The following is a 26,860-nucleotide window of genomic DNA, read 5'->3' as shown; positions in this document are numbered from 1 at the left end:
AAGGTCTGGCTAGATGCAGAATCTTCGGCTCAAGGGGTTTTCCTTGACTGTCTTAAATAAATTACCCCACCATCTTCCAGCCTAAGTGTTGCTGTCAAAGTTTGATGCTAATCTGATTTTTTATTTTTATGAGAAATATTAAAAAATACCTTTTTTTTAAAAAGATTTTATTTATTTATTTGACAGAGAGAGAGAAACAGGGAGAGAGGGAACACAAGCAGGGGGAGTAGGAGAAGGAGAAGCAGGCTTCTCACTGAGCAGGGAGCCCAATGCAGGGCTCGATCCTAGGACCCTGGGATTATGACCTGAGCGGAAGGCAGACGCTTAACGATTGAGCCACCCAGGCGCCCCTAAAAAATACTTTTAAAACAAAGTTTTGGAGGGGCACCTGGGTGGCTCAGTGGTTAAGCGACTGCCTTCGGCTCAGGTCATGATCCCAGGGTCCTGGGATCAAGCCCCATATAGGGCTCTCCCTGCTCATCAGGGAGCCTGCCTCTCCCTCTCCCTCTGTCCCTTCCCCTGCTTGTTCTCTCTCTCTCTCTCTCTCTCTGTGTCAAATAAATAAATAAAATCTTAAAAACAAAAACAAAGTTTTGGAATATAATTTTAAAATTGTTTGAATTCTTTGTTAAATTTTGTTAAATACTTTAAAAGCAATTTTGACACATTGCCTTTTTAAGGTAAACCCTATATCTCACAACTTTTCTTACATTTATTGTTAGTTGTTATTAGCAAATATCTAAATTTTTGAATAATAAAATACTTTTGATTATATGATTTTTGATTAGGTTAAGACAATTACAAATTTACAAAATAGAAATAAATGTATTTTAAAAGATTAAGTACTGTGCAAATGTTTATAAAGGTAAATAGTAAAATAAAAACAAAAAATCTTCTTTTAATGGGACTTCTAACTGTGAAGTATGCATTTGGGGTTAATAAATTATCAAAATTACTTTTCTAATACAGAATAACAAGCAAGAAAAGTGGACTAATTAGAGGGAAAGTCAGAAAATACTCCTTATATTTTGTAGGATTAAAATGTACCAGTGTTTTTTAATACGGTTAAAGCTAGATTCCTCTTGATAAACGTATTTGGGAAAGTATACATTATTTAACTCAATAATACAAGATTATTTTTGTGAGGGTAAATGTTGGTGGTAAGCAAATCAATTGCAATTGAGAAATTTCAAGCCTAGAGTTAAGATTGTGACGTCAAATGATTGAGAAATGTATAGGATTGCAATGTGTAGGGGTTTGTTATTAAATGTTTCTGTGGTTCTTATTAAGAAAAGGTAAAAATGTTTTTATTTCTCTTGTAAACATTGGTCATTATTTTGTGTGTGTGTGTCTCTTGGGATGATGGTTAAGATTTTTATCCCCCACCAAATGTACAGGAAAAGCGCATGCCATTTAAAGGAGTTCTGCTGACCTTAGGTGAATATTAAGTTGAGTTCTCTAGTTAGAAAAGTAGTGTGCAAAGAGGGAACAATAATCTTTTCAGTCCCAGTCACATTTTATACTTACAAGTGTTTGGGGACTGTGTTTATTTGTGTTTTCAACTCAACATTTTGGGGAAGTTTGTTTCTATGGAAATGCATCTTCATTTTTATGATGGGAGTAAGTGGATATATTGGATGGACCCTAGATGGGTGAAGACTCTGTTTATACTTATTAAAATTCATTTTGTTCATTATTTAAAATGAAATTTATCTGAAAATCATATTTTCAAAACATCTCTTTGAATTTCAGACTCCACTGAGGTATACAAAGACATTGTTGCTTCCAGTCGTTCTGGTTGTGTTTATTGCAATAGTTAAAAAGGTAGGTCTGTCAGACGAGATCGGGCGCGTTCAGGGTGGTGTGACCGTAGAGAAAAATGAAGGGGGGAAATCGGAGGGAGAGATGAACCATGAGAGACTATGGACTCTGAGAAACAAACTGAGGGTTTTAGAGGGGAAGGGTGTGGGGGGATGGATTAGCCTGGTGATGGGTATTAAGGAGGGCACGTACTGTATGGAGCACTGGGTGTTAACACGAAAACAATGAATTGTGGATCACTACATCAAAAACTAATGATGTATTGTATGGTGACTAACATAATAAAATAAAATTAAGAAAAGGCCTGTCACTTAAGAGCTCTTTCTTTTTTTTTTAAATTAATTTATTTAGAGAGTGGGCTAGAGGGGAGGGGCAGAGGGAGAGAGAGAGAATCTCAAGCAGACTCCCACTGGGTGCAGAGCCAGATGCAGGGCTCGATTTCATGACCCTGAGGTCATGACCTGAGCCAAAACCAAAATGCTCAACTGACTGAGCCATCCAGGCGCTCTTTAAGAGCTCTTTTTTTTTATTTTTTAAATTTTATTATGTTATGGTAATCACCATACATTACATCATTAGTTCTTGATGTAGTGTTCCATGATTCATTGTTTGCGTATAACACCCAGTGCTCCATGCAGAACGTGCCCTCTTTAATACCCATCACCAGGCTAACCCATACCCCCACCCCCTCCCCTCTAGAACCCTCAGTTTGTTTCTCAGAGTCCAGAGTCTCTCAGGGTTTGTCTCCCCCTCCAATTCCCCCCTTTCATTTTTCCTACTCTCTTTAAGAGCTCTTTCTTATAATAAAGCACTTTCTTGTTTCTACCTAATAGTTAAGTATATTAAGTTACATGTTAATATGACATGATGTTTTATATGGATTTGTTGAAACATATTCTGTATTTTCTTACTCCTAGCCCTTGATGAACATTTACGAGCCTTAAAAATATTCTACTATCTGCCAGCATAAAATAGACATAGGAAAAGGATGGCTCGAATTTTGGTAGTCATGTATTTTTGAAAGACATGATCAAAGAGACCATATTGACCCAGATACAGTTATTTTTCTCTTTGTAAATTATTACTGACTGACTTTTAGCTTTATGTAATATTTCACTAAAATATTTAATATATGCCATTCTAAGTCATCTGTGCGTTGCTCACAAACTCCTGGATCGAGTTTATTGTTACTGATCAAAAAAATAAAATATTAATAATGTATTACCAACATCGATAAAATTGTTAGACTCCCAACTTGGCTTTGATAATGAAATTCTAAGCCCAGATTTAAATCAGGTCAGGGAAGTTCCAGTCTTTAGCCAAGAGCAGGTATGATATTCTCTTTTTTCTTTTAATAGTTGGTGAATTCTGTAACTGCAAGTGTTTTAAGAGAATGAATAAAGATTAATCTGTAATCAAAAAACAGCTGATAGACCCTAAAGGTTTTCTGATTCGTAGTTAGTAATTTCTGTGTTAACACAGTGTTATATATTTGTAGAATATTCTGTACTATAATTATTGTTCACATTATATATTTGTACTCTCCCTGAACATATCACATGTATTATTGCACCTGCTTATTTGACAGCCCTGTAGGGGATATTATTATCTCCATTTTGACAGATGCAGCTTTAGAAGATCAGAGAGGTTGTTGCCAGCCTCACATCATGTCCATTAAAAAGCAAGGGAATAGCAAAAATCAAACTCGGCACCTTTCCCCCCTTACTGGGTGTTGTGTCGTGTTCAGCTTTGTAGTCCCACAAGCTTTTCAAATCTAATGAGTTTATAGTCAGTCAGTTTCTGCTCTGTGCCACTCTGTGCTTCCTTTGCCTTTTGCATACTTTATGTGGGTGTGCACCCAGTAGGTAATCAAAGAATACCAACGTTGGCAATTCAGAATGCATTAAAAAGACAGCAACCTGGATGGCTAGAGATGATGCAAACTGAGATGTTTGATTTAAAGAAGAAGGATTCAAAGGGAAAAAGGATAATTATTTTCAAATATTTAAAAGCCTGCCACTTGGAAATAAGATTACACTCGTTTTGGCTCTTTAGAGTCATGGCCAATTCTAGGGGGAAGGATTTTTGACCAGAATTGATCTGGGCTGACTAGGAAAGTGTTACAGACTCAAGCAGCAGTTGGGTGGTTCTTCCAAGAGCTGGATGAAAACCTGTCAGCGGTGTCCTAGAGGACACCCACACTGGGGATAGGATTCAGATTAGATGACCTTCCAGTTGCTGCTCAATATGCAAACTCAGTGTTTGGTTAGTTGTCCTTATCAGTCTCTGAGCCTGTTGTCCAGATATGTGTATATATGATTAAGGAGAGGCATCGCCAACAACCTTGGCCTGGTGGAATTCTGCATGTGAACTGGAAGCCAGAAAGAAGGTCAGGTTTCAGGGTTTAGCAATGCCTCCTGGTTGTTGTCCACCTTCTGGGAGATCATTTAATCCATCTGAACCTGTTGCTCATTTACAAAATGAGGATAATACAATCTACAGTACAGGGCTGTTGGCTATTAGATATGATCAAGTACTGTATAAATGGAAGAGTATGGTGTTATAATTATGTCCTGAGTTATCTCTTAGCTCCATACTTCTCATATTTTTAAGTAGAAGTTTGAAAGTTTAGAAGATACTTTAGTTGAAATTTTGTTTTTCCCAACACAGCTCTTCTAAAGTGTTAAAAAATCTATTTGCAGATTATTAGTGACATGTGGGGTGTCTTAACTAAACAACAGGCACATATAAGGTAAATATGCTATTAATCATTTTGTTACATTATTAAGTAGATATTTACGATGTATTTTTATAGTTCATGTTGCACTCAACATTTGATAACTGGTGTTTTCGATTGTCATTCCTCTTTGCTTTTCTCATTATTCCCTATCTGTGCAGAGCTCAGAACATCACTTATTCATACTTCAAATTCCATCTGTACACTCCTACGGTAGGCCTACACATAATCTATATGTGAAGGACATAGCTTTGTGCTCAGTTTAGCAGGGAAAATAAATTATTCTGTTGATGGTTTTAGGACCAATGGACTGTCTTTTGAGAGAAGAGCAGGGAAATATAAAACTGATTCCATACTTCATGTTTTACACAAACTAAATTTCAGATGGAGCAAAGATTTAAATGTAGGAAAAAAATAAAATCCCAATATTAACCAAGAGATTATTTTTAGAATTTTAGCATTAGAGAGGCCTTGTTAAGTATGACATAAAACCTGTAAGCTAGAAGGAAAGATTGAAAAGGCTGACCAGATAAGTATTTTGGTTTGATAAGATACTGTCAACATTGTTCAAAGAAAAAGACAAATTGGGGAAAATATTCACAATATACGACAACGGACTAATGACTGGCATACATAAAGGACTTCTACAAATTAATAGGAAAAATGCTAAAACCCCATTAGAAAAATGAGTGAAGGACACAAAGAGGCAACTGAGAGAAAAATAAATTCTCATTTTTCTCTTTTCTGCTACATGTCCCATGGACCTGCTTTCTGTTCTTTAACCATGGCGGCTTGTTTCCTGCCTCTGCAGTTTTGCCCTGGTTGTGCCCTCCGCTCCCCACAGCCTGGCTCTGCATGTGACCCACTCCTTTAATTCTTGTTTAAACGCCACCTCCTTCAAGAAGCCTTTCCTGACCATCACTTCTGAGGAGATTCCTTGTCTCCTTGCTTGTTATTCGCCGTTATCTCATGCTTTATCTTCTCTCTCAGCATTTATCACCCTTTATACTTGAACACTGGTGTGCTGCCTGTCTCCTGGGGCACCACCATTGTCTTCCACCTCGCTCTTCTCTAGTCTTGCTGTCTTTGGAGTTAACCCCTTAAGGACCTTCCTGCTATGGGGCTCTGTACTGTCTCTCTCTCTGCCTGAGGGATGCTCAACCTCAAACCCTCCACTCCTTCAGGCCTTGCTCACATGTCACTCAGTTGGTGACCATATAGATTGACATACACCTTCCTGGTCACCCAGCATTCCTGGCACCTTTTGCCCTGCTTCCTTTCTCTCCACAGTACTTAATCACCGTGTGACTTTTGCTCCTTTGCTTTTTGTTTGTCTCTCTTGACTTCTATGTAAGCTCTTTGAGGGCAAAGGTATTTTCCTGTCTTATTTCCTGCTGTATCTCCAGTGTTATCAGTGCTCAATGAAATTGAGGATGGGTGGGTTTGTACCCTGTAGTCCCGAGGGGTTCATTTTGGTAGGGCGAGACAGATGGTAATCAAACCAGTGAACTGTGTTCACTTTTGAGGAGATAAGACAGGGAAATGGAGTAGGAGTGATTATGGAGAGGGGCACTGAATATGGGAGTCTCTCTGATGTTTGCGGGAGTAAGATTAGTCTTGTGTGACTGGAGCACGGTGACCAAGAGGGAACGTGGTAGACAATGAGTTTCAAGAACGAGAAGTAGGAAGAACATGTGCAGCATGGTAAGGCTTTGAGAGTTTATTCTCATTACAAAAGGAATCCACTGGAGGGTTTTAAGTAAGGAATTGGCATGACTAGATTACCATTTTCAAAAAATTGCTGGCACCACTGTGATGATAATTGAAATGGGATGGCCGGGAAGGGGTGGTGTGGGGTCAGAGGGAGATGTAGGGAGGGTATATGGGCCTTTAAGCATGTATCCTGCTCGGGAAATTGAAACTGTCAAGCAAAACTAAAGTGGCTATTTGTATATTCCATAGCCGCTGCTGAAAACATCTTTCATGTGTGGTTTCCTAAATGATCTCTGTAGCAGCTACAGTTTATGGGGGAGCTCAGGGACCACTGGTGAAGAGAAGCAGGGGTATGGAAGTATGAAGGCTTCAGGCTTCCCTTCACTCCCTGCTTTGCCAGAATATCCCCAGGGAGGTATCTCATACACCACAGTGTGCCTTTTGTTGAGCCAGTAATTGTCCATGTAGTCAAATGTGCAGGGTATGCAAAATCAACTGTCTTTTAAAAGATTGTGGCACCAGTTTTGGTTCGTAACTGTTAGTTATTTTTATTTACATATATGCGTCCTTGGAATATTATACAAGTTGTAAAACTCATATTTGTAAGATAATAATGCAAATAATTGAAGTAAATGCTTCAGTAATGATTCAATAGTAGTATTTCTTATTCCATTTCAGAAAACACCAGTTTGATCATGGAGAGGTAAAGACTCAATATTACTAAAATTTTGTATATATTTGGACTTTTCTTTCTAGTTCCAGTTTTTAAGTATTGGTAATTGTCACTAATCATCTTCAAAATAGGTCTGTATGGGTTTTTATGAGACTGTTACAAACACGACCATTCATTTGTTAAAGCAGTTAAGTAGGAAGCCCATTTCATCTGCTCTGATCATCCTCACTATGATCTGGTTTATTGTGTGAATGGTTGCTGCTTCCCTCTCCTGGTGATGCCACCTGTTTTTCTTTCTTCCTTCTTTTCCCTTTCCCTTTCCCTTTCCCTTTCCCTTTCCCTTTCCCTTTCCCTTTCCCTTTCCCTTCCCTCCCTCCCTCCCTCCCTCGTCTTTTAAAAGATTAAAAAAAAAAAGGATAGAGCAGTTTGAAAGTGAATTTTAAGACTCGTTTATTTCAGAAACCACAATATTGTTACTAAGAAAAAGCACCCTTTTCTGGATATTCATCTATTTAACAATATATTAAACTTCACAAATAGTAGGAGTGAAAAAATATTTTCTCTTTCTTTCAGCTAGTTTATCATGCATTGCAACTGTTAGCATATACAGTCCTCGGTATCTTGATTATGAGACTAAAACTCTTCTTGACACCACACATGTGTGTTATGGCTTCCTTGATCTGTTCAAGACAGGTAAGATGGTTGTTATGTTGGCATTAGAGCTGCTATGATCACTTTACCCCCGCCTTGGTTATTGAGTGGCCCCCTAAAATAATACTGAATTACTCAAAATTCTTTAAACTGTTGTAGTGAAAGTACTTCATGGTTTTGTATTAACCTTTCCTAAAGGGCAAAGGCCAAGGCAGGTCATTTATTGTAAAATAGTCTTTGGTGTACAATGAATACTCAAGTAGTGTAGGCTGAATTCATGAGTGATTACTACAGATGTTGATAGAAAACAGAGCTTCATTGTAGAAATAATTTATTGTTGTTTTGATATTCCTACCCCAAAGAATTCTAACCAGTGATTTCAAGTTGCAGGTACTTTCAAATAGATGTTCTTTTTCGGTATCAGGCCTAAAAAATATTTTTTTTTCATTTGAGTATACATTTGTATGCACATCCCTGACTTGACTTTTTAAAATTTAGCGTTAGCCATTTTGGTTATTTGCTACTTATATTTCCTGGCTAACTGCCTCCTTGCTCTGTGTCCACAGATGTATGCTTCTACACAGTGTCCCCTTTTCATCAGACCATTAGCCAAGGTGCAGCAGCAGTAGCTCTCTTACATTTAGCAAATATTTACTAAGCATCTGCAGCAAGCTCTGGAGATGAGGGTAGAATGGTAAATAGAAAAATCAAAAAGCAAAAAAATATATATATATATTCCCTCAAAAAGCTGGATCTAGTTCTACAGACATATAGAGAACTTAAAGAGAGAATGATAGGGACAAAGTGTTATTGCGTGTGGACTATTTGAATGGAAAAATCAGTTAGCCTCAAGGTTCCCAGTCAGAATGGTGGTGTTGTGTTAGAGAGGCAATGCTTACTGGAGGCCAGCTTAGGGAGGAAGCCACTCTTCCTGACTGCCCCAGGCTGGGACAGGAAAGGAGGCTAATGGGAAGCCTTGTGTCTTAAATCCCAGCCTGCACCATGACTGCAGATAGAGAACCTTGCCCCGGGGAAGGCTTCACAGGTGTGGGACCTCTGCGAACACATGGCCCACCCTCAGAAGGACCCTACACCTACTTGGATGCTCTTCTCTTGTTCTTTTGAACTTCTAAATAATTTTTGAACAAGAGGCCCCATATTTTCATTCTGCATTGGGCCTGGCAAATTATGTAGGTGGTCCTGGCTTTACCTGAACCTGGAATTAGAACAAGTTGAGAGAACCGCTTCTTAAATTATGTCCCACCTATGTAAGGCTAATGGCCAAATTCCTTTAATCCCTCTGGTCATTGTTTCTGGAACTTTTTCTTAGAATAATTAGTCCTTTATCTGGGAGTCTGCCAGACACTGCGTTCTTCTCTGGGAAGAACTTTTGTTTATTGGATGCAGGCTGCTTTGTACTAACAATTATCAATGTATTCTGCATTTGGTTTCAGCTGTTTGGATGGCTCTTTTGCAAAGTACATCCTGGGGCTGTTGTTTTTGCCGTATTAGCAGCAATGTCAATACAAGGTTCAGCAAATCTGCAAACCCAGTGGAATATTGTAGGGGAGTTCAGCAATTTGCCACAAGAAGAACTTATAGAATGGATCAAATACAGTACTAAACCAGGTAAGGTTCCCCCAAAGTTTTATATGCCACAGCAAAATCTTAAACCCACATTACTTCCAATGACCTCACTCTTTCTAAGCAGTGCTGCTTCTAGATTATTCAGAAAAAGGGAGATGTCAATCTTACTTAAATGGTTTACAAAGGAAATGTTATATTTTCTTAGTAACCTATTTTGCTTTTTTGCATAAATTCTAATGTTTTTTCAGAATTTATCCCAAGTTTTATGTGGCATGATTTAAAATAATTTTTGTTGTGCTTATTTTCCTAATGAGTTTTAATCTTAGTCTTGCACATTCCTTCTTGAAGTGAACTCATGGAATATGACACTTTATTCAAGGGAGATTTTGTTGTTATCTGAGTATCAAATGACTGAATTTTAAATCATTTCCCAGAATTCCTTGGTGCTATAAAACTTTCCTAGCCAATTCGTTAAACTTCTTTCCTAGAAGCAGGACAGATTCCTAAGACATTACAAAAACAAACAAACAAACAAACAAAGCCCCAGGAATCCTCACTGATGAAAGGAGGAGGCTCTAACTTCCAAAGAAAATGGTTTATCCAAGCCAGGGGGCTGATAGCCATTTTACCAGCCAGCTGACTTCAGTCTGGTTCTTACATTGAATCTTTAAGTCGTGAACCTCTCTGGGCTTCCACTTTCTCACCTGGGAAGTGACCGAGTTGACCAGAAGGAGACCCTTGTAACGCTCACTGAGTGTCTTCCTGAGACCGTCTTTCCTGCTTTGCAGACGCAGTGTTTGCAGGTGCCATGCCCACAATGGCAAGTGTGAAGCTCTCTGCGCTTCGGCCCATTGTGAATCATCCGCATTATGAAGATGCAGGGTTAAGGTTAGTACACAATTCTCACATCACCCAAAACAAATTTCTCACACAAATCCTGAGTGAGGGAACCAGTAAAATAATGAGTGTTTCCAGAAGGCTGTGGCAAATGGGGATTTATAGAATTAGGGGAGAAAACAATGCTGAAATAAGAGGGCTGAGTCAGATACAAAACTGTTTATTGGGCAATAAAACTACAACCTCTGGGGTTCTCTTCTCTACTAGGCAGCAAAATGAAATCATAGCATGTCTGTCTTCTGCAGGTGAAGTGCATTGCAAGACACCCAGGTCCTTATTAGTCATCACCCTCCTTAAGCTCCCCAGAAGATTCATGAGCCTCTATCTTTTATTAAGGTTTCCTTTTGGCTATTTTTCTTGAATTCTGAGGAGTCAGTTGATGGAATCCCATTCAGAGATTTGAATTTATTCTGATTTTCACCCATATAGCCTACTAGAATGGTCTTGGTTTTTGTTTTTTATATTTTTCATAAGTTAGAGTATTGTGTTCTCTTTGAAAAGGACATAGACTTAATTTTCATGCAATTTCTGGGTTAGGTCAAGCTATTCATTTCCTAAGTGACTGGGTGAATCCTATTAATCTGTTCTTTTGTGTAACAGTGAAACTTCTATTTTATAAATAAAAAATCTTTTCACTAAAAATCAATCTCAGTAAGCTTATTTCCAGAACAGTTGTGTTGAATAAGTTTAGTTGTTGTTTTTTTGTTTTTTGTTTTGTTTTGTTTTTTAATCTAGGAATAAAACAGAGAGCCGTGAATGCCAGTTCTGGCTGCGTCATAGTTGGGACTGCGGTGTAGCTTTAACGTGGTCTGGTAGCTGTGTTTGTGTTCATCCACACATGGCATGACTTACTCTCACGTATGATGGGGTCATGGAGAATACAAAACTAAACCAAGCAAGCAAACAAACAAAAAGACTAAGTTTGGAAATGCAGGGATGCATTAAACTGAACCTCTTCTCCCAGGACTCTTATGCTATGCTTCTACCTTTTTCTTTTGACCTCCTGATGCCCCTGAGCAGGAACTCTGTGAAGAATGTTCTCTTGACCTGACTCTTCTGTAGTCTTTCTTCTTGTTCCCATTCAGTGCTTTCTTCCAAATAGATTGATTGCATCCTTTTAATCTTGAAAATCTTCTGCCCAATTATTTTTCTTTAAAGAGCCAGAACGAAAATAGTTTACTCAATGTATAGTCGAAAAGCAGCTGAAGAAGTGAAGCGAGAATTGATAAAGTTACAAGTGAATTATTACATTCTAGAAGAGTCCTGGTGTATAAGAAGATCCAAGTGAGTATTCAACACAGTTAATATTTTATATTCATAAGACATGAAAATTAATTCAGTCTTATGGCAAATGCTTTACTCGTCATATATGGGGGATATATGTAACTTTCAGCATAGTATAAGTGGTAAAACTTTTTATATCATTATTTGAATTGGAATTTTTTCCTTTCTACTCATTACAGATTTTTTTTAATAATGATTTGCATGCATACACTATCTTAAAGGTATTATATTGGCACTGACAATTTCCCAAATTGCTCATATTTGCCTTTGATGTTTTTAAAAACTTCTAACTTAAAGTCGGATGTATTTTCTTTTAAAAAGACTTGCAGAGTCTGCAACCGAATAATGGCGATTCTCACTGTAATGAAGTAAGGCAGGCAGCTGAGAGGGCCCCCTTTGTGAGTGCCACGTGTCTGCACCGTGTCCGTGAGGGATAGGCCCCCCATCCCAGCGTCACCTCAGAGCGACCCTTCCTTCTCGCTGTTCCACATCTAATTTGAGTGGGGAAATAATTAACTTTACTGTGACCCACATTCTCTTGGGTTTATAGTTTGAAAAACTATTTCCACTCAGAGAAGTCCATTAAGCATAGAATAGCAAAAGTTAGTAAGCTCTGCAAAGCAATTATGAATTGTGAAGTTGACTGTTTAGAAATCTTACACCTGGGTGACGAGACAGCCGATGACAGGAGCTTGCTTTTAAAATACCAAAGCATTGGCTCCATGAGGATCACAGACATGAGAAGTTCATTAGAGATCAAGAGTATTTTATGGAATACTATTATTTTTAAAATTCTCACTTCCCTTTAAACAGAGGCCTTTGGAGGTTGCTGTGTTTGTGGCTTAATCATACTTACTCACCATGTATTTCAGTGATACACAAGGGTGTTAAGACAAAATAATTAAATATTGACTCAGGAGTGAGAATCGTTCTGTGATGCAGTAGCTGTCCACATTGCCCACAAGGAAACTCAAACGATTGTTGATTATTGAATGATTTTCCTATGAATGGGTCCCAGGTGACTTGAATTGAATCAGGATCTATACAAAATGTTCTTATTCTTAGAGTTGTAATTCAGAAAATGTTTTAGTTCCTTATGAACATAAGAATCTCGCTTTTAATTAACTTTGTTATATAAACTTAGGGCAAAAAAGTCACAAGCATCTCTCATAACAATTTTATGAGGACATTGTAATGTAAATGAATGGTAGGTTGACATTTGCAGTCGGGAGAACATAGTTTCTTTTTTTTTTTTTTTAATTTTTATTTATTTATTTATTTTTAATTTTTTTATTCTTATGTTAATCCCCATACATTACATCATTAGTTTTAGATGTAGTGTTCCATGATTCATTGTTTGTGCATAACACCCAGTGCTCCATGCAGAACGTGCCCTCCTCAATACCCATCACCAGGCTAACCCATCCTCCCACCCCCCTCCCCTCTAGAACCCTCAGTTTGTTTTTCAGAGTCCATCGTCTCTCATGGTTCGTCTACCCCTCCGATTTCCCCCCCTTCATTCTTCCCCTCCCGCTACCTTCTTCTTCTTCTTCTTTTTTTTTTTTCTTAACATATATTGCATTATTTGTTTCAGAGGTACAGATCTGAGATTCAACAGTCTTGCACAATTCACAGCGCTTACCAGAGCACCTACCCTCCCCAGTGTCTATCACCCAGTCACCCCATCCCTCCCACCCCACCCCCCACTCCAGCAACCCTCAGTTTGTTTCCTGCGATTAAGAATTCCTCATATCAGTGAGGTCATATGATACATGTCTTTCTCTGTTTGACTTATTTCGCTCAACATAATACCCTCCAGTTCCATCCACGTCGTTGCAAATGGCAAGATCTCATTCCTTTTGATGGCTGCATAATATTCCATTGTATATATATACCACATCTTCTTTATCCATTCATCTGTCGATGGACATCTTGGCTCTTTCCACAGTTTGGCTATTGTGGACATTGCTGCTATAAACATCGGGGTGCACGTACCCTTTCGGATCCCTACTTTTGTATCTTTGGGGTAAATACCCAGTAGTGCAATTGCTGGATCATATGGTAGCTCTATTTTCAACTTTTTGAGGAACCTCCATACTGTTTTCCAGAGTGGCTGCACCAGCTTGCATTCCCACCAACAGTGTAGGAGGGTTCCCCTTTAGGAGAACATAGTTTCTTGACAGAGATTTCCACCCACATTGTGATCTTCTTTATTGCCTTGGGCTTCACTCTCTAGTTCAGTGATCAGCCTGAGACACCTATAGGTTACTGGAACATAAAAATAATGCTTTTGACCTTTTTGTCCCCAAGCTAGTGATGAGCCTTGATTCAAGATTATTCATTTTTTTTCTAGACCGTGCATAGTGTTTTGAATATGTGGGAATTGCAGAGGCTGGGGCGCTTTGTATTCTAAGATGTTGATGGAGCTCCTTGGATTTGCCTCACTGTAGTGGTCTCATGTTCTGATGGGCAGATCCAAATGACTTTGGATCATTTCCATTTAGCGCTCACTTATGGGCACTAAGACTGAGAATCTGGGGTGGGAGTGTGTGCTCGATTTCCCCATCTGGACCTTGACTTGCCCCTGTTGTGTTTTTCCAGCAGGAATGGAGAGGAGGAAGCTAAGGGAAGTGACTTTCTCTAATCTATTTTCCTCAGTAACTAAAAAAGCACTCTCCATCTACTGCAAGATTTAAGCTGATAATAAATCTCAGGAAACCTTAGGCAGGTGCACTCTGCTTAAACCTTGAAACAAAACACAAGCTGCAGTTTCTGTTCTGCCAGGGAAGCAAATCGGGGACTGAGGCAGGAGAGGAAAGGGAAGAAGGACTAATATTTAGTGCAGTAGGAAAACTGAGTTTCTTGACAGAAGGATCTTCTTTAATGCTTTGGACTCCACTGTCCATTTCAGTTATGCCTGAGACATCTGTAGGTTACTGGAAGAGAAAAGTGTGTCAGAACAGGGGGAGGAAGTAGGGACTCAGTAGGAGAAGAAAGGGAAGAGGGACTCAATATACATCTAGCACTTAAACTGTGCCCAGCACATTGGTGAGCACTGTATTTATGTGATCTCAGCACAGTGGCTTTAATTGTGTGGCTTGATTCTTCTTTAAATACTTGACACCACGTGTTCAAATACAATACGAAAATGTACTCAAATGCAAGTTGTAGATGAGTTTTTAATTATCTACTCTTTTATTCTCAGTTCTCTGCTTTCTTTCTCATTAATTCCAATAATAGAGTTGACATACAATTAAAACACATGAATTCAGAAGAAAATCATTCCCATTTTCAATAATGCTATTTAAAGATCTGGCTGGCTGGCTCCTGGAGGAGCTTCCGGAAACTGGATAAGGACTACAGGGTGTTTCACTTAGGCCGACGGAGCTCACAAAGGCAGCTCTTAGCCTTCTCTTTCTCCTGAAAGCAGGTGAACCCCGGAGCCAGGTAGTTTTCTCTGCCCGTGTGTTGTGCTCTCTACTGCCCACAGCCAGCCACGTAGTCACGGTTGGGCCTCAGCGTGTGTGAGAAAATTAAGTGGTAGAGAACCCAAGCCCAATCTTACTGTCATAAGTACTCAGTGTTGATAGAATCTGGTGTTAGGGAGGGTGTGCAAAAAATGTGCCCTCTACACTCTTCTTGAGAACACTCACTGGTAAAACCTTTTGGGAGATGATCTGACAGGGGCAAAGTGAAAATTGTGTAGCCCTGTGATGTAGCCATAGTGCTGCTTCTAGAAGTTTAGCTTGCAGAAAGGTACCGGCCCAAGAATGTTTCTATCAACATCACTTTACAACGGCAAAATGGGAATCAGAATATCCATCCATGAAACAGTGGTTCATTAATACATAGACATACTAGCAACTATTCAAAAGAGTGAAGTAGATCTTCAGGTGCTGAGGTGGAAAAATGGCCACATTTTCTTGTCAAGTGAGGAGTCCCAAAATAATCTCATTTTTGTAAAAGCAACCCAGGAGCATCTACATATATAAATCCGTGCCTATGTTTGTACCCACTTGTGTCTGAACTTGGATGAAAGAGGCCTCGCAGAATGTGTGCTGGATTGTGTACACAAGCCACCTCTGAGAAATGGCATTGGCAGTGACAGTGACTTTCATTTTTTTTCTTATTTTGATAGGCCTATATTTTGGCACTTTTTGGATGGTAGTTAGCTTTAAATTAAAGATGTTATTAAGAAAAAGAGAGCATATGTACTCCTGCCATGGTGCTTGCCTCATGGAGAGCAGGGGAATGGGGCTGCCTTTGGGAATAAAAAGGACATGTTGGAAATGTTTTTTTCTCTTAAAGTGAAGCAACCATGACAAAACATAAGCAGTTGCCAATTCTCTATAATTTTTCTTGTGTTTTGTATTTTTCTGGTTTTTTAATTTCTCAAATAGCACATAAAAATTGTGAACTCCCTTTCGCCTTTTTTGTTTTTATTGATATTTTGGAAGAGTTCAGGCCAGTTGTCTTCTAGGAATGTTCCATGTTTGGATTTGTCTAATTCCTTCCTCATGATTAGATTTAGTTGAGCAAACTGTGGCAAGAATATTAATTACCCCAGAGGGGTTGTATACTCTCCATATGTCACTTGAGGAGGTAGAGATCACTTTGTTCTGTCATTGGTGATGCTAAGTTTGATCACTTGATCTATTAAGGGGACAGATCTCCTTTAGAATTAATAAGAAATCTGTGGAGATACTTGGAGTCCATTTGTTTATCCTCTTTCTCAACAACCTTTCACCAGATAGTTCTTGCATCCAGTTTTGATTCTTGCCTGAATCTGTTATTACATTGGTAATATAGATTTGAAAGCAATATACCAGGTAATGAGTAGTGGGGGCAAGGATGGATTTGATAAATAATAATTAATAAATGGACCTAGAGCTCTTGGCTATCTCAGTGGAAAAATTAAATTAAATCTCTACCTCACACCATACAGAAAAATTAATTTCAGATGAGTTATAGGTCTAACTGTGAAAAACAGAACTCGAAAACTTTCATAGAACACACAATGTATATTCTCATGATATCGTGATAGGGAAGAATTCCTTCCACAAGACATAAAAATCACCATCCCTAAAAGAAAAGAGTGACATTTTGGAATATAAGAACATAAAAATCTTCAATGTAATAAAAGCCAAAAAAAGGAAAAAAAAAAGAAAAAAGAAATTTGTGAACCTGGTGAAAGCCAACAGTTATATCTAGAACACTGCTTTAGATTGAAAATAAATGTTACAGGGGCACCTGGGTGGCTCAGTCGTTAAGTATCTGCCTTCAGCTCAGGTCGTGATCCCAGGGGGTCCTAGGATCGCGCCCCGCATCGGGCTCCCTGCTCTGCGAGAAGCCTGCTTCTCCCTCTCCCACTCCCCCTGCTTGTGTTCCCTCTCTCGTTGTGTCTCTCTCTCTGTCAAATAAATAGAATCTTTAAAAAAAAATTTAAAAAATGTTGCAGTTATCTGCAGATGTTATTGGGACAAATATCACACAATGCCAATTTCAGTTCTGATATTCTTTATAAAATATATTGCTTTTAAAATTTAATTGTGCATTTAGCTAAAACGTGAGCTGAACAACACCACTGGATTTTCTTTAAATTGACTCATTCTAGGAGACAGTAGTGGGAAGTTGCATAAATGTGACCTAAGCATATCTGCCAATTATAATTTTCAAGTCAATATAATACATTAACCTCTTAACTGTGTGCCAGGCACAGTGCTAGCTAGATACAATCTCTCTCTCTCTCTAAGTCCTCATGACACACCCACGTCATGGGTATTCCCCATTTGACAAATACGGGGAGAGACTGTGAGCTATCCAAAGCCACATTCTTGCTAAGTAGCTGAGGCAGAATTTAAGCAAGATCTCTCTTGATCAACTGAATTCATGTATTTTTGTATGTCTTTTTCTTTTTTCTTATAGGCAACTTTGCTGCATTCACCTTGTTCTAAAGAGAATTTATGGCAGCTTAAATAAGTATAAATAACTATAATAGGATTTTTAAAACTAACTTAATTTACATAGAAAAAATGAAATGGGGGCAGGAATCTAAAAAGTGTGCTTTGCTTCATCTGCCATATATGATGTACTTTGATTTTTACTCTGTACCTTAATTTCTCTAGGCCTGGGTGCAGTATGCCTGAAATTTGGGACGTGGAAGATCCTGCTAATGTTGGGAAACCTCCCTTATGTAACCTCTTGGTGAAGGATTCCAAGCCACACTTCACCACTGTATTCCAGAACAGTGTTTACAAGGTCTTAGAAGTTATAGAAGAATGACTGCTGCCTACAGACCTACAGAGAAGTACATCAGTAATGGTTTTAATGTTTTGCTAATAACTCATGCCTTGTTTTTAATTCAAATCCCAAAAACTTTTATAGGTAACTGTTTTCAAATAGAAAACATTTTGTTTGGTCAATTCAAATGTTGTTCTGATTGTAAAAATACTTATACCTTAATCAGTTGGTTACTATTTCAATGCAGCCCTTTAAAATTTGCTATGCAAATGAGTATATGTTTGTACCTGACTTAAATATTTGTGCTAAAGTGAGTGAGCAAAGCTACCTGTAAAAGAAACATGATGGGTCATGACAAGGAAGGCCTGAAAATATCGTGAGTTCTGACCGTTGTAGGCTGATTTTAGTTTATGGACTCTTGGTGCTCCTTGCTTCCTCTTCTGCCTCTTGCTTTTGTCATTTGGACATCTCCGTGACTGTCGTAAGCTCCTCAGTCGTGTTGGGCCCCTGTCATCACATCCGTAAGAGCAGATGGGGCAGACATGGGTATTTGCTATGTGGACTTATCTGTTTCACTTCTTCATGTTCTTTTGTTTCTTGTTGCTCTTGTTAATGAAGCATTTCCTGCCCATTACTAATCCAAATTCTTGGATCTAGTGGTCAGGACCAAATTCCTGTAGTTACCAACCATGTGGCATTAGCATGTCTTCTCGCTCCCCTTTCTCCCTCTTTCTCTCCCAGCATTCTTAGTCAAATAAGTGTCATTTACTCGTTTAGTTGCTTTGAAAGTACTTATTCTTGGTTAAAAAAAATTTAATGGCAATTGTGTATTTTTCTCGTTTTTAGTATTATTCAGATGTTTATATTTTAATACCTTTAAACCACTGTAAAAATTTTTCATGTTTAATTATAGTTTTAAGATCAACTATTTTGAATGACCCAAATATAATGCATCTACAAACTAATGTGTATTTGAGTAGACATAAATTACAGTGGAACAGTAGACTATAGTATGTGTAGTTTTCTTTTACTAGTAAGATACAGTAAAACATGACTAATTTTTCTGTCAAAAAAGTAAACGCATAATGAGAAGTAAATGGAGTTTTTATATTTTACTTTTTAAATTGCCCGTCTTTAGTAAGACAAAGCCTTAAGCCTTATGTTATAATTTGGATCCCCAAAACAATCATTTCAGTACGAGGAATGAATATATTCAGCCTTCCTCTTTGTTTTTTTCCTTTGTATTTATTTTCATTTTGAAAGATTCCCAAACCTGCTCTGAATTCCTAGTATGAATTTTTGTTTCTTAGAAGTTAATTTGTGTGAAATGAGATTCTTCAAAACAGTGAATCCTCATGGTTCTGAGAAACGGTTTTAAGATTTTAAAGTCTAAGCAAACCATGACTCCGATGGACTACACATTTAATTATACAGTGTTCTCTTTATTAACCACAGGCAGCTTAACCTCATTGTGGACTGTCCTTGAGACCTGAGTCCTCAGGGATGGTTTCCGGTGCCCACTCCTGGGAGCCACTGAAGAGCTCTTCCCTTTCCGCCTTCTCACCAGAGCCCAAGGACAAGCCTGGTCTGGGGGAAGCACTAGCTTGCTTAGAGCAGACAGCTGCAAGGACAGCCTGGGCTGGCGAGCGCGCAGCCCCCGGCCCGGCCCGCAGCCCGCGTTTCCGGGGAGCCTCCTTCTGGCCAGAGCTGCCGTCAGTGTCTTCGGGTGCCTGCCCCCTCCTCCTCGCTCGCTCGCTGGGTGACTTTTATTTCTTGGGCTTCTGCCAGTTTCAGAAAATAGGGAAGCAGCTGGGGAGTCGTGGATTAGGAGTAGAATTTGAGCAATGATGCAGCAATCCAGAAAAATGGCACGAGGGCACTCGAGGCCGAGGTGGCTGGGAGTCGCCGTGGGCGGGAGGAGGGAGGCGCGCTCCGCGCCCTGTGACCCTGTTCACGGAGACGTGGCTGGCTCACACACGCAGCGGGGCCAGGTTTTCAAAAACTGTGCTTTTAAAGTCACTCTCTTTTCTCCCCACCCTCCAGTCACTCCCTTCCTGAGGAGTTCACATGTGATGATTGGAAATTCTGTACAGGAAAAACACCAAAATACCGTTTTGACTGTTTCATATGCTGGGAAAGGTTGAAAGTGGTCCAATTAGGTTGTTCTTTTTTCTCCCCATAGGAATCCTTTTATAACGGTATTTATTAATGTAACTCCACCAGCAAGCTATGATTATAGTTTAGGCCAGTCAGTTAAGAACAGAGGCCTTGGGCTGCACGGCACACTCAGCCTTGGTCACATCTGCTAGCAGCCAGTGCCGTAGATGAGGAGTATCTTTTATGGCAACATAGGATAGTAGTAGTTTCCATACACATGACAGAACAGTATTAAAGCTCAGTATTTTACTCATTTTTAGCATTTAAAAATATTTTTTTTGCTTTAGTGTGAGGAAGGTAAGGATGGCAAGGAGGTGGTAAAAATAGCTCTTGCTGTCACATATGAAAAAACAAAGTGGGGGCAGTATTTCTATAAGCAGAAAAGCCTCTAAAAAACGCTTTGCAGAAAAAGTATTGTATTAAAACAGGACAATGATATTAAGGAGAACGTGAAACGCTGTATCAGGAATAAAGTGATATCACATAGAAGTATTGTATTTTTATGAATTTTATGCCAGTTGTTTTACATGTACTATGTATGTTCAATAAAAAAGATAATGAAAAATCTAGAAAGGTTTTTTTTATTATTTTCATTTCTACCTTGACTCTTCACATGTTCAGCCTCATTCTGTAGTCAGATAACCATGAACTTGGTGTGTGGCAGGCTGTAGTCCTCAGTGATGGGGGAGGGTTCCAACAGTGGGGTCCATGAAACTACTTAGTCCTCTTCATTGGGGCCGTGTAGGTATTGGGGTTACCCATACTCTTCTATATTTATGCTATTACACATTTACATTACTTTAGCATTTACATCAAGGGACACAATCATTCTTTAAAGCCGTAGTTTGGGGATAATTTTAGAGCTACTGAAAGCGTTTTCCCATACATTAAACTATAGTGTGGTCTCATGATAATTCCTAAATTATATCTCCATGTTTTTGCTTGATACAAGCATTAGCTTTGTTTGTCTGTCTGTCTATCTATCTATCTATCTATCTGTCTGGAGGAAAGACAGTTTAGCTTAGTTCATGCCTGTATAATTAATTTCTTTACACAGTGACACCTTCCTTCTCTGACATCTTTGGGAATGAAGTGTTTCTAATCCAGTCGTTCTCCAATTTAGTGTTCCTCAGAATCACCTGGAGGGTTTGTTAAAATGCAGATCGCTGCACCCCACCACAGAGTTTTCTGATTCAATTCGCCTAAGGTGGTGGGGTGGTCTGGATGTTTGTGTGCCCCCCAGAATTCATATGTTGATATCCTAACCCCCAAGGTGATTGTATTAGGAGGTGGGACATTTGGGAGGTGATTAGGTCATGAGGGTAGAGCCCTCACGAATAGGATTAGTGTCCGTATAAAGAATCCCAAGCAAGCTCCGTTGGACCTTTCACATTGTGAAGTTACAGCTACAAGTTGCCATCTATGAACCAGGAAGCGGGCTCTCACCAGACACTGAATCAGCTGGCGCCTTGATCTTGGACTTTCAGTCTCTAGAACTGTGAGAAATAAATTTCTGTTGTCTCTAGGGTAGCCCAAATGGACTAAACAGACGGGTCCCCAGAATTGACGTTTCTAACCATTCAAGTAGTGAGACCAAGTAGCTCTTGGTCCAGGGGCCACACTTGAGAACTGCTGCTCTGATGGATTGCAAAAGACTATGTGGATGACTGGCCTCTAGAGGGCGTTCCCTTCTTGACAGCATTTCTCCCACAGGACAGGCTACACGGTCCCTATATTGGAAACTGAATTTTGTAGAGTCCCCTCTTTGTGTTTTAGGGGGCATTGCTTCACAGAACTTGCAAGAAGCAAAGACCGGATCAGGTAGTTTTTAACCAGAACGTTAATGCAGCTTATTTACATTGTGTTTGCTGAACAGGTGGCTTATGATCATTTAAATATTTTAAAACCGTAAGCTGGACTGGACTTAAGTTTCTTTTCAGTTCAGAAATGGAAAAACGAGAGAAATCCTTTAAAATCGAACTTCCTTTTGTAAAATTACTTTGTCTAGAAGAAAATGGATAAATTCAGTGATGTGTGTGGATTTTAAAACTCCATTTTTCACTTTATTACCTTTGTTTGGCCCCAGAAATCTTCAATCTTCTCCCTCTTTTAGAGAGCAGCTAAGGACCAGCTTTGAGTCATGGATCACCCGTTTCTCTCTTCTGCCTTCCCTTTCTCTTTCCCCACAACTAGAAGTTTCTTATTTAAATCAGTAAAATTGCTCCCTGTGCAGAGAAAAGAGAAGCTGCTTTTAAACTTCATTATATTCTTGAATTGGTCTTTATTTCACAATACTATATCAGTGCAAATACAGTTTTACATTTGGAGTTGAAAAGGACATTAAGGTATAGGAAAGTCTTGAAAATTCTCTCCTTAACCTTTCCTTCCATGAGAGAGATTTTAAAATTCTGAGTGAATGTACAAGTTGAAGGTCTTTTTCTCTTAAGATTTTGAGTCATTGTAGTGTAGTTAAAAGGTAGATTTTTCTTTTTGTGCAAAGAGATTAGGATGGTATTGACATTGGCTCTGCTTTCAAGGCAGTGTTTTCTGTACTTCATTATCTCTAACTCAAAATTCTAATGCCTTAAGTAAGCAGTGTGTTGTCAAAATGACTTTCAAATAAATGGTAGTGCTACCAAGTGTTGTGTTTACACAGGCATATTCTTTTTAATTGAGCATATCATTTCATTGATTTTTAAGTACCTGGGCTTTTTTCTGTATGCAAATTTAATACCTTGAAAGAAAGTTCAGTGTAGCAAAATTAAGCTCATTCAGTTTTTATGCCGATTGCCCTTAAAGCTTTAGTACTTAGGCATTTCTAAAAAATAGAAAGAAATGAAATAAGAAATGACCATTTTTAAGTAGATTTGGCATTATGCCATTAAAACTGTTAAAGAAAAGGTGCCCGAAGGCCAGCTCTTCAGCTCGGTTTTATGGACACAGTTCACATCTCTGGCTCTGCCCCAGGGTGACAATGCCCTGCTCACTGGCCAGGCCCCTCAGGTCTTCAGTCTTGGTATCTGCTCACTGACAAGAGGCCAGATTCAGAGACCTCCCTCTTGCCCTAAAACAATCCTCCCCAGGAAATGCAATTTGGTAATTCTTCCAGCCCTTTAAGTCTGTGATGAATTAGACTTTTTCTGAGAAAAATGGCAGTCATTCTCAAACTTGTCTGCACATTGGAAATTACCTGGGGAGCTTCAAAAATACTGAATCCTTCCCTCCCCCCCCCCCCACCCCCCCAGAGTTTGGGATTGAATCAGTCTAGGGTGTGGCCTAAGATTTGGAACTTTTAAAACTGCCCAAGTGATATTTTAGAACCTGGCCTCCCTGCCTCACTTCTGAACCCACCCTTTCCACATCTCCTCCACCCAAATTAGAAATGGGCAGCAAGTTTCTGTCATGTACACTCTCTTTTATTCAGGATGATGGACTATTTCTACTTTATGAATCATGGAACCTCATGTTGAGTAGACTCCATAAGGAAAGAAGGCTCTGTTCAGTTTGAGGCCCCGCCGCAGGGTAGTGTTGCAGCATGGATGCTGCTACCATAAACCCCGACTAGAGTGTCAGTGAGAAATGGAAATATAACAGCAAAAAAATAAAAGGAATTTGCTTTAAAAATCACTGACAATTCAATACTCGTGTGGAGAATTGTGGTTCTTCTCTTCCCAGATGCTTTTGTTTTCTTTTTTCCTGGACTGTACTTTCTTGATCAGTTTCACTTCAAGATGCAACTTCAGTGTCACCTCCTTCGTGAAGCCTTCCCTGACGGCCTACCTCTTGGCTGAGTGACCTTCCCCCCTGCCCATGCTCCTGTAACTCCTATGGTCCACACACTGAACATGACTTTTTGTATTGCATTGTGTCCTGATAGACTAGACTTCTATCTTACCACGTTCTGAATCTACAGTGCCTCCTAGCATACTTCCTGGCCCATAGTAATGCTTAATGATTTTTGAAATAAACCATACTTCATTCAACAATGCAGTAAACTCCATATAGCACTAAAAATTATTTATGTGAACTAAAGGAAATGGAAGATTATGTATTCTAGCTGTGGAGATGAAATAATAAGGACATTCAGAATATCTTCAGGTGACATTAATATCATTTATAGGGAAAGAATATCCTTGACAAACAGCAAAACAAAAATTAATCTCAAGACATATTCTGGCTAGGTACCTTGATACATTCAGACATGGCTAGTAACCAAAGAACTATTAGAAAGCAATATGAAAAACACAGATACATCTATCTCCAGAGGAAGGAAAATTGGCCTGGTTTAGGTTGTGTGGCTTAAGATACTATCATGGCCAGTCCTGGCCACATTCATTGCTGGCCAGGAGGCAGAGAACTCTAGGAATTTGGTTAAAGTATGAGAGAGGAAATTTCCCCCAAATGGGGAGCAATTGATGTGTTGTTGCTATATGAGGATATTAGACAAAACATGATGGTAACACAATATTGTCATAATTGAGACAACTAAATTGGAATCCTGGCTCCACTTTTACCAACTTTGTAAGATAAGATATGTTTCTTATTTTGAAAATCAGTTTTCTTGTCTTCCAACAGGATATGCCTCCTATGGTGGTAATTAAAAGCAGGAGAAATAGATGAATTCACAAATACACCAGGAAATTTTAACATATCTCTCCTAGAAATTGATATAATAAGCAGGCAAAAAAAGTCAGTAAGGATATACATAGTTTAAGTAATAGGAAAAGGAATCTTGATTTAATGTCATATTTAAAACAACTGCACTGAACAAGTGAAGAATACACATTCCAGGTAAGTATTTAGGACATTTCCAAGAATTGACAATAGAACATGAACTCCAGAAAGGCATGAATTTTTGGTCAGTTTTGTTCACATGACCAATTTTTGGTCATGAATTTTTGGTCAGTTTTGTTCACAAGCACCTAGAACAATACCTGGCATATATGAGTGCTCAATACTTGTCCAAAAAAATTGATCATATGTGGAACCAAATAGCACTTTGAAAAAAATTACTGATTGAAAACCCCTTATGTTAGAAATTAATACAAAATAAATAAGTTTTAAGTAATCCATGAATAAAAAACTGAAAAAATTTGAGGAAAAAACCATAACAATGATATACCACAAACAGCTTGTGGGGTATAATTAAAGAAAGTCTAGAGGTATACTTTTTTTCCTATTTAGTCTAAAATGCACGTATTAAACTAAACATGAATTCAAATATCTATGTCAGAAATATAAACAAAGGACAGCAGCATACCCTCTCCCCAACCCATGAAAGGAAATAACAAGCAGAACTCGATGAAATAGAAAACAGAGATCAACAAGGCCAAAGTTGGTTAATTGAAATCATTCATAAGACAAAATAGAGGAGGCATAAAAAATTAGGATTGGCAAATTACTGAAGTTGCAAAGAGTAAACAGATAATGGGGATATTATGAACAATTTTGTCAGTAAGCTTGAACACTTAGATAAATGGTTAAATTCCTAGAAAAATACAACTTAATAGAACTGACCCCAGAAGAAATAGAAATTAGGAACAATCTCATTGCCAGCAAAGAATTTGAATTAATAATTTTAAGAAACATCTGCCCTCAAAGAAAACAACATAACCTAGACAGTTTTACATGTTTGTTCTACTAAACTTTCAAGATACTGATGATTCCAATCTTATACAAACATCCAGAGAATAGACAATTAGAGAATTCCATTTTTTAGGTGATTGTAACATTAATACCCACAGCAGAGTGGGGTTAATGCAGTAAAAGGAAAGTGCAGGTTTATTACATGCAGGAACAAAGATGCAAACAAGAACCTAAGAATAAATTGGACGTAATATAGAAAAATACCAGGTCTCCTCAAATTGACCCATAATTTAATCAGCATACCAACAGGCTTTTAATGGAGCTTGACAATCTGAATGTAAAATTTTTACGGATGAACAGTCCAGACAAGTCTGAAGAAGGACATGAGATAGGGGAATTTTTTCCTACCAGATAACAAGATTTATCACAACAGCTGTAGAAGCATTGGCACAAGAATATACAAATTGACTCATAAAAGAGGATAGCTCAAGAACAAATGAGCACGTATTTAACAAATGAGGCTGATAACTGGTTATCTACATGGAAATTAATGAATTGTTTCCCTACCTCACATCATACATAAAAATAACTTTGCAAATAGATGAAAGACCTAAGTAGGAGAGAGAGTACTAGAAAACCTAGAAGACAGCATAGGATAATATCCTCATGTCCTCAAGGAGGAATTCCTCAAAGAAGGACTTCCAAAACAAAAGCTAACAAAAACCTATAGAAGAAAGGATCAATCAATTCATTACGGTTATTAACTTCTGTTCACTAAAAAATACGAAGAAAGTGAAGCAAGCCATGATGTGTAGAAGATACTTGATTAGTATCCAGAATAAACTCTGACAAATAGTAAGAAACATACAAAGAACTCATTAGAAAAACTGGCTGAAGACATGACATTTCACAGAAAAAAAAAAATGCAAATGAGCCAGAATCATTAAAGAAAATCCAACCTCTTCATAATTAGGGAAATGCAAAGTGAAACCATAATGATAACATTTATAACACGACATTGGTTTAAGAAAAGTACACACTGGGAAGTAGGTGGAAAAGCACAGTCTCCTTTATTCCTGGTGGAAGGTCACCATTTTGGAAATAAAGGGCATTACCTGATAAATTTGAAAATGTACATACTATGACCCAGTTGCTCCACTCCTTAGACATATACCCCAGGAAAATTCTTATACATGTGCATCAGGAGACATGTCTAAGAAGGTCACTGCCGAGTGTTCATAATAGCCAAAAACCTGGAGATCATTTGCTCATGCGTCTGGAATAAATGGTAGAATAGATAGACAGATAAAGGGTCCTACTGAATATGTAAAATAGCAATAGGCAACAACTTGGATGACTCTCAGGATTATCATTAGGCCAAAAAAATCTAATTTGCAGAACAGTACATGTGATGTGAGTTTATTTAGGGAACGTTCAATAACATGTAAAATTAAACAATCTATTTTTAAGGGCCTGAAACAAGGTAAAATACAAAGAAAATCCAGTGAATAATA

General features: G+C 38.5%; 1 protein-coding gene across 2 annotated transcripts in view; it reads left to right on the top strand.

Moving 5' to 3' along the window:
• The window catches only part of DPY19L1 (dpy-19 like C-mannosyltransferase 1), an 87,069-nt gene extending 69,121 nt beyond the window's left edge, over positions 1 to 17,948 (top strand). For both annotated transcript variants that reach the window (XM_044919956.1, XM_044919955.1), the window contains exons 16-23: positions 1,753 to 1,824; positions 4,524 to 4,573; positions 6,950 to 6,974; positions 7,518 to 7,637; positions 9,050 to 9,224; positions 9,971 to 10,070; positions 11,238 to 11,363; positions 17,489 to 17,948. In XM_044919956.1, the coding sequence (XP_044775891.1) occupies positions 1,753 to 1,824; positions 4,524 to 4,573; positions 6,950 to 6,974; positions 7,518 to 7,637; positions 9,050 to 9,224; positions 9,971 to 10,070; positions 11,238 to 11,363; positions 17,489 to 17,645 (825 nt within the window). In that variant the 3' untranslated portion in view covers positions 17,646 to 17,948. The remainder of the gene's footprint in view (positions 1 to 1,752; positions 1,825 to 4,523; positions 4,574 to 6,949; positions 6,975 to 7,517; positions 7,638 to 9,049; positions 9,225 to 9,970; positions 10,071 to 11,237; positions 11,364 to 17,488) is intronic.
• Positions 17,949 to 26,860: the final 8,912 nt, after the last annotated feature.

Source organism: Neomonachus schauinslandi, chromosome 12 (genome assembly GCF_002201575.2).
Source record: "Neomonachus schauinslandi chromosome 12, ASM220157v2, whole genome shotgun sequence".
NCBI classification, from domain to species: Eukaryota; Metazoa; Chordata; class Mammalia; order Carnivora; family Phocidae; genus Neomonachus; species Neomonachus schauinslandi.
Note: the sequence above shows the minus strand (reverse complement) of the source record. Positions and strands in the feature narration are given on the sequence as shown.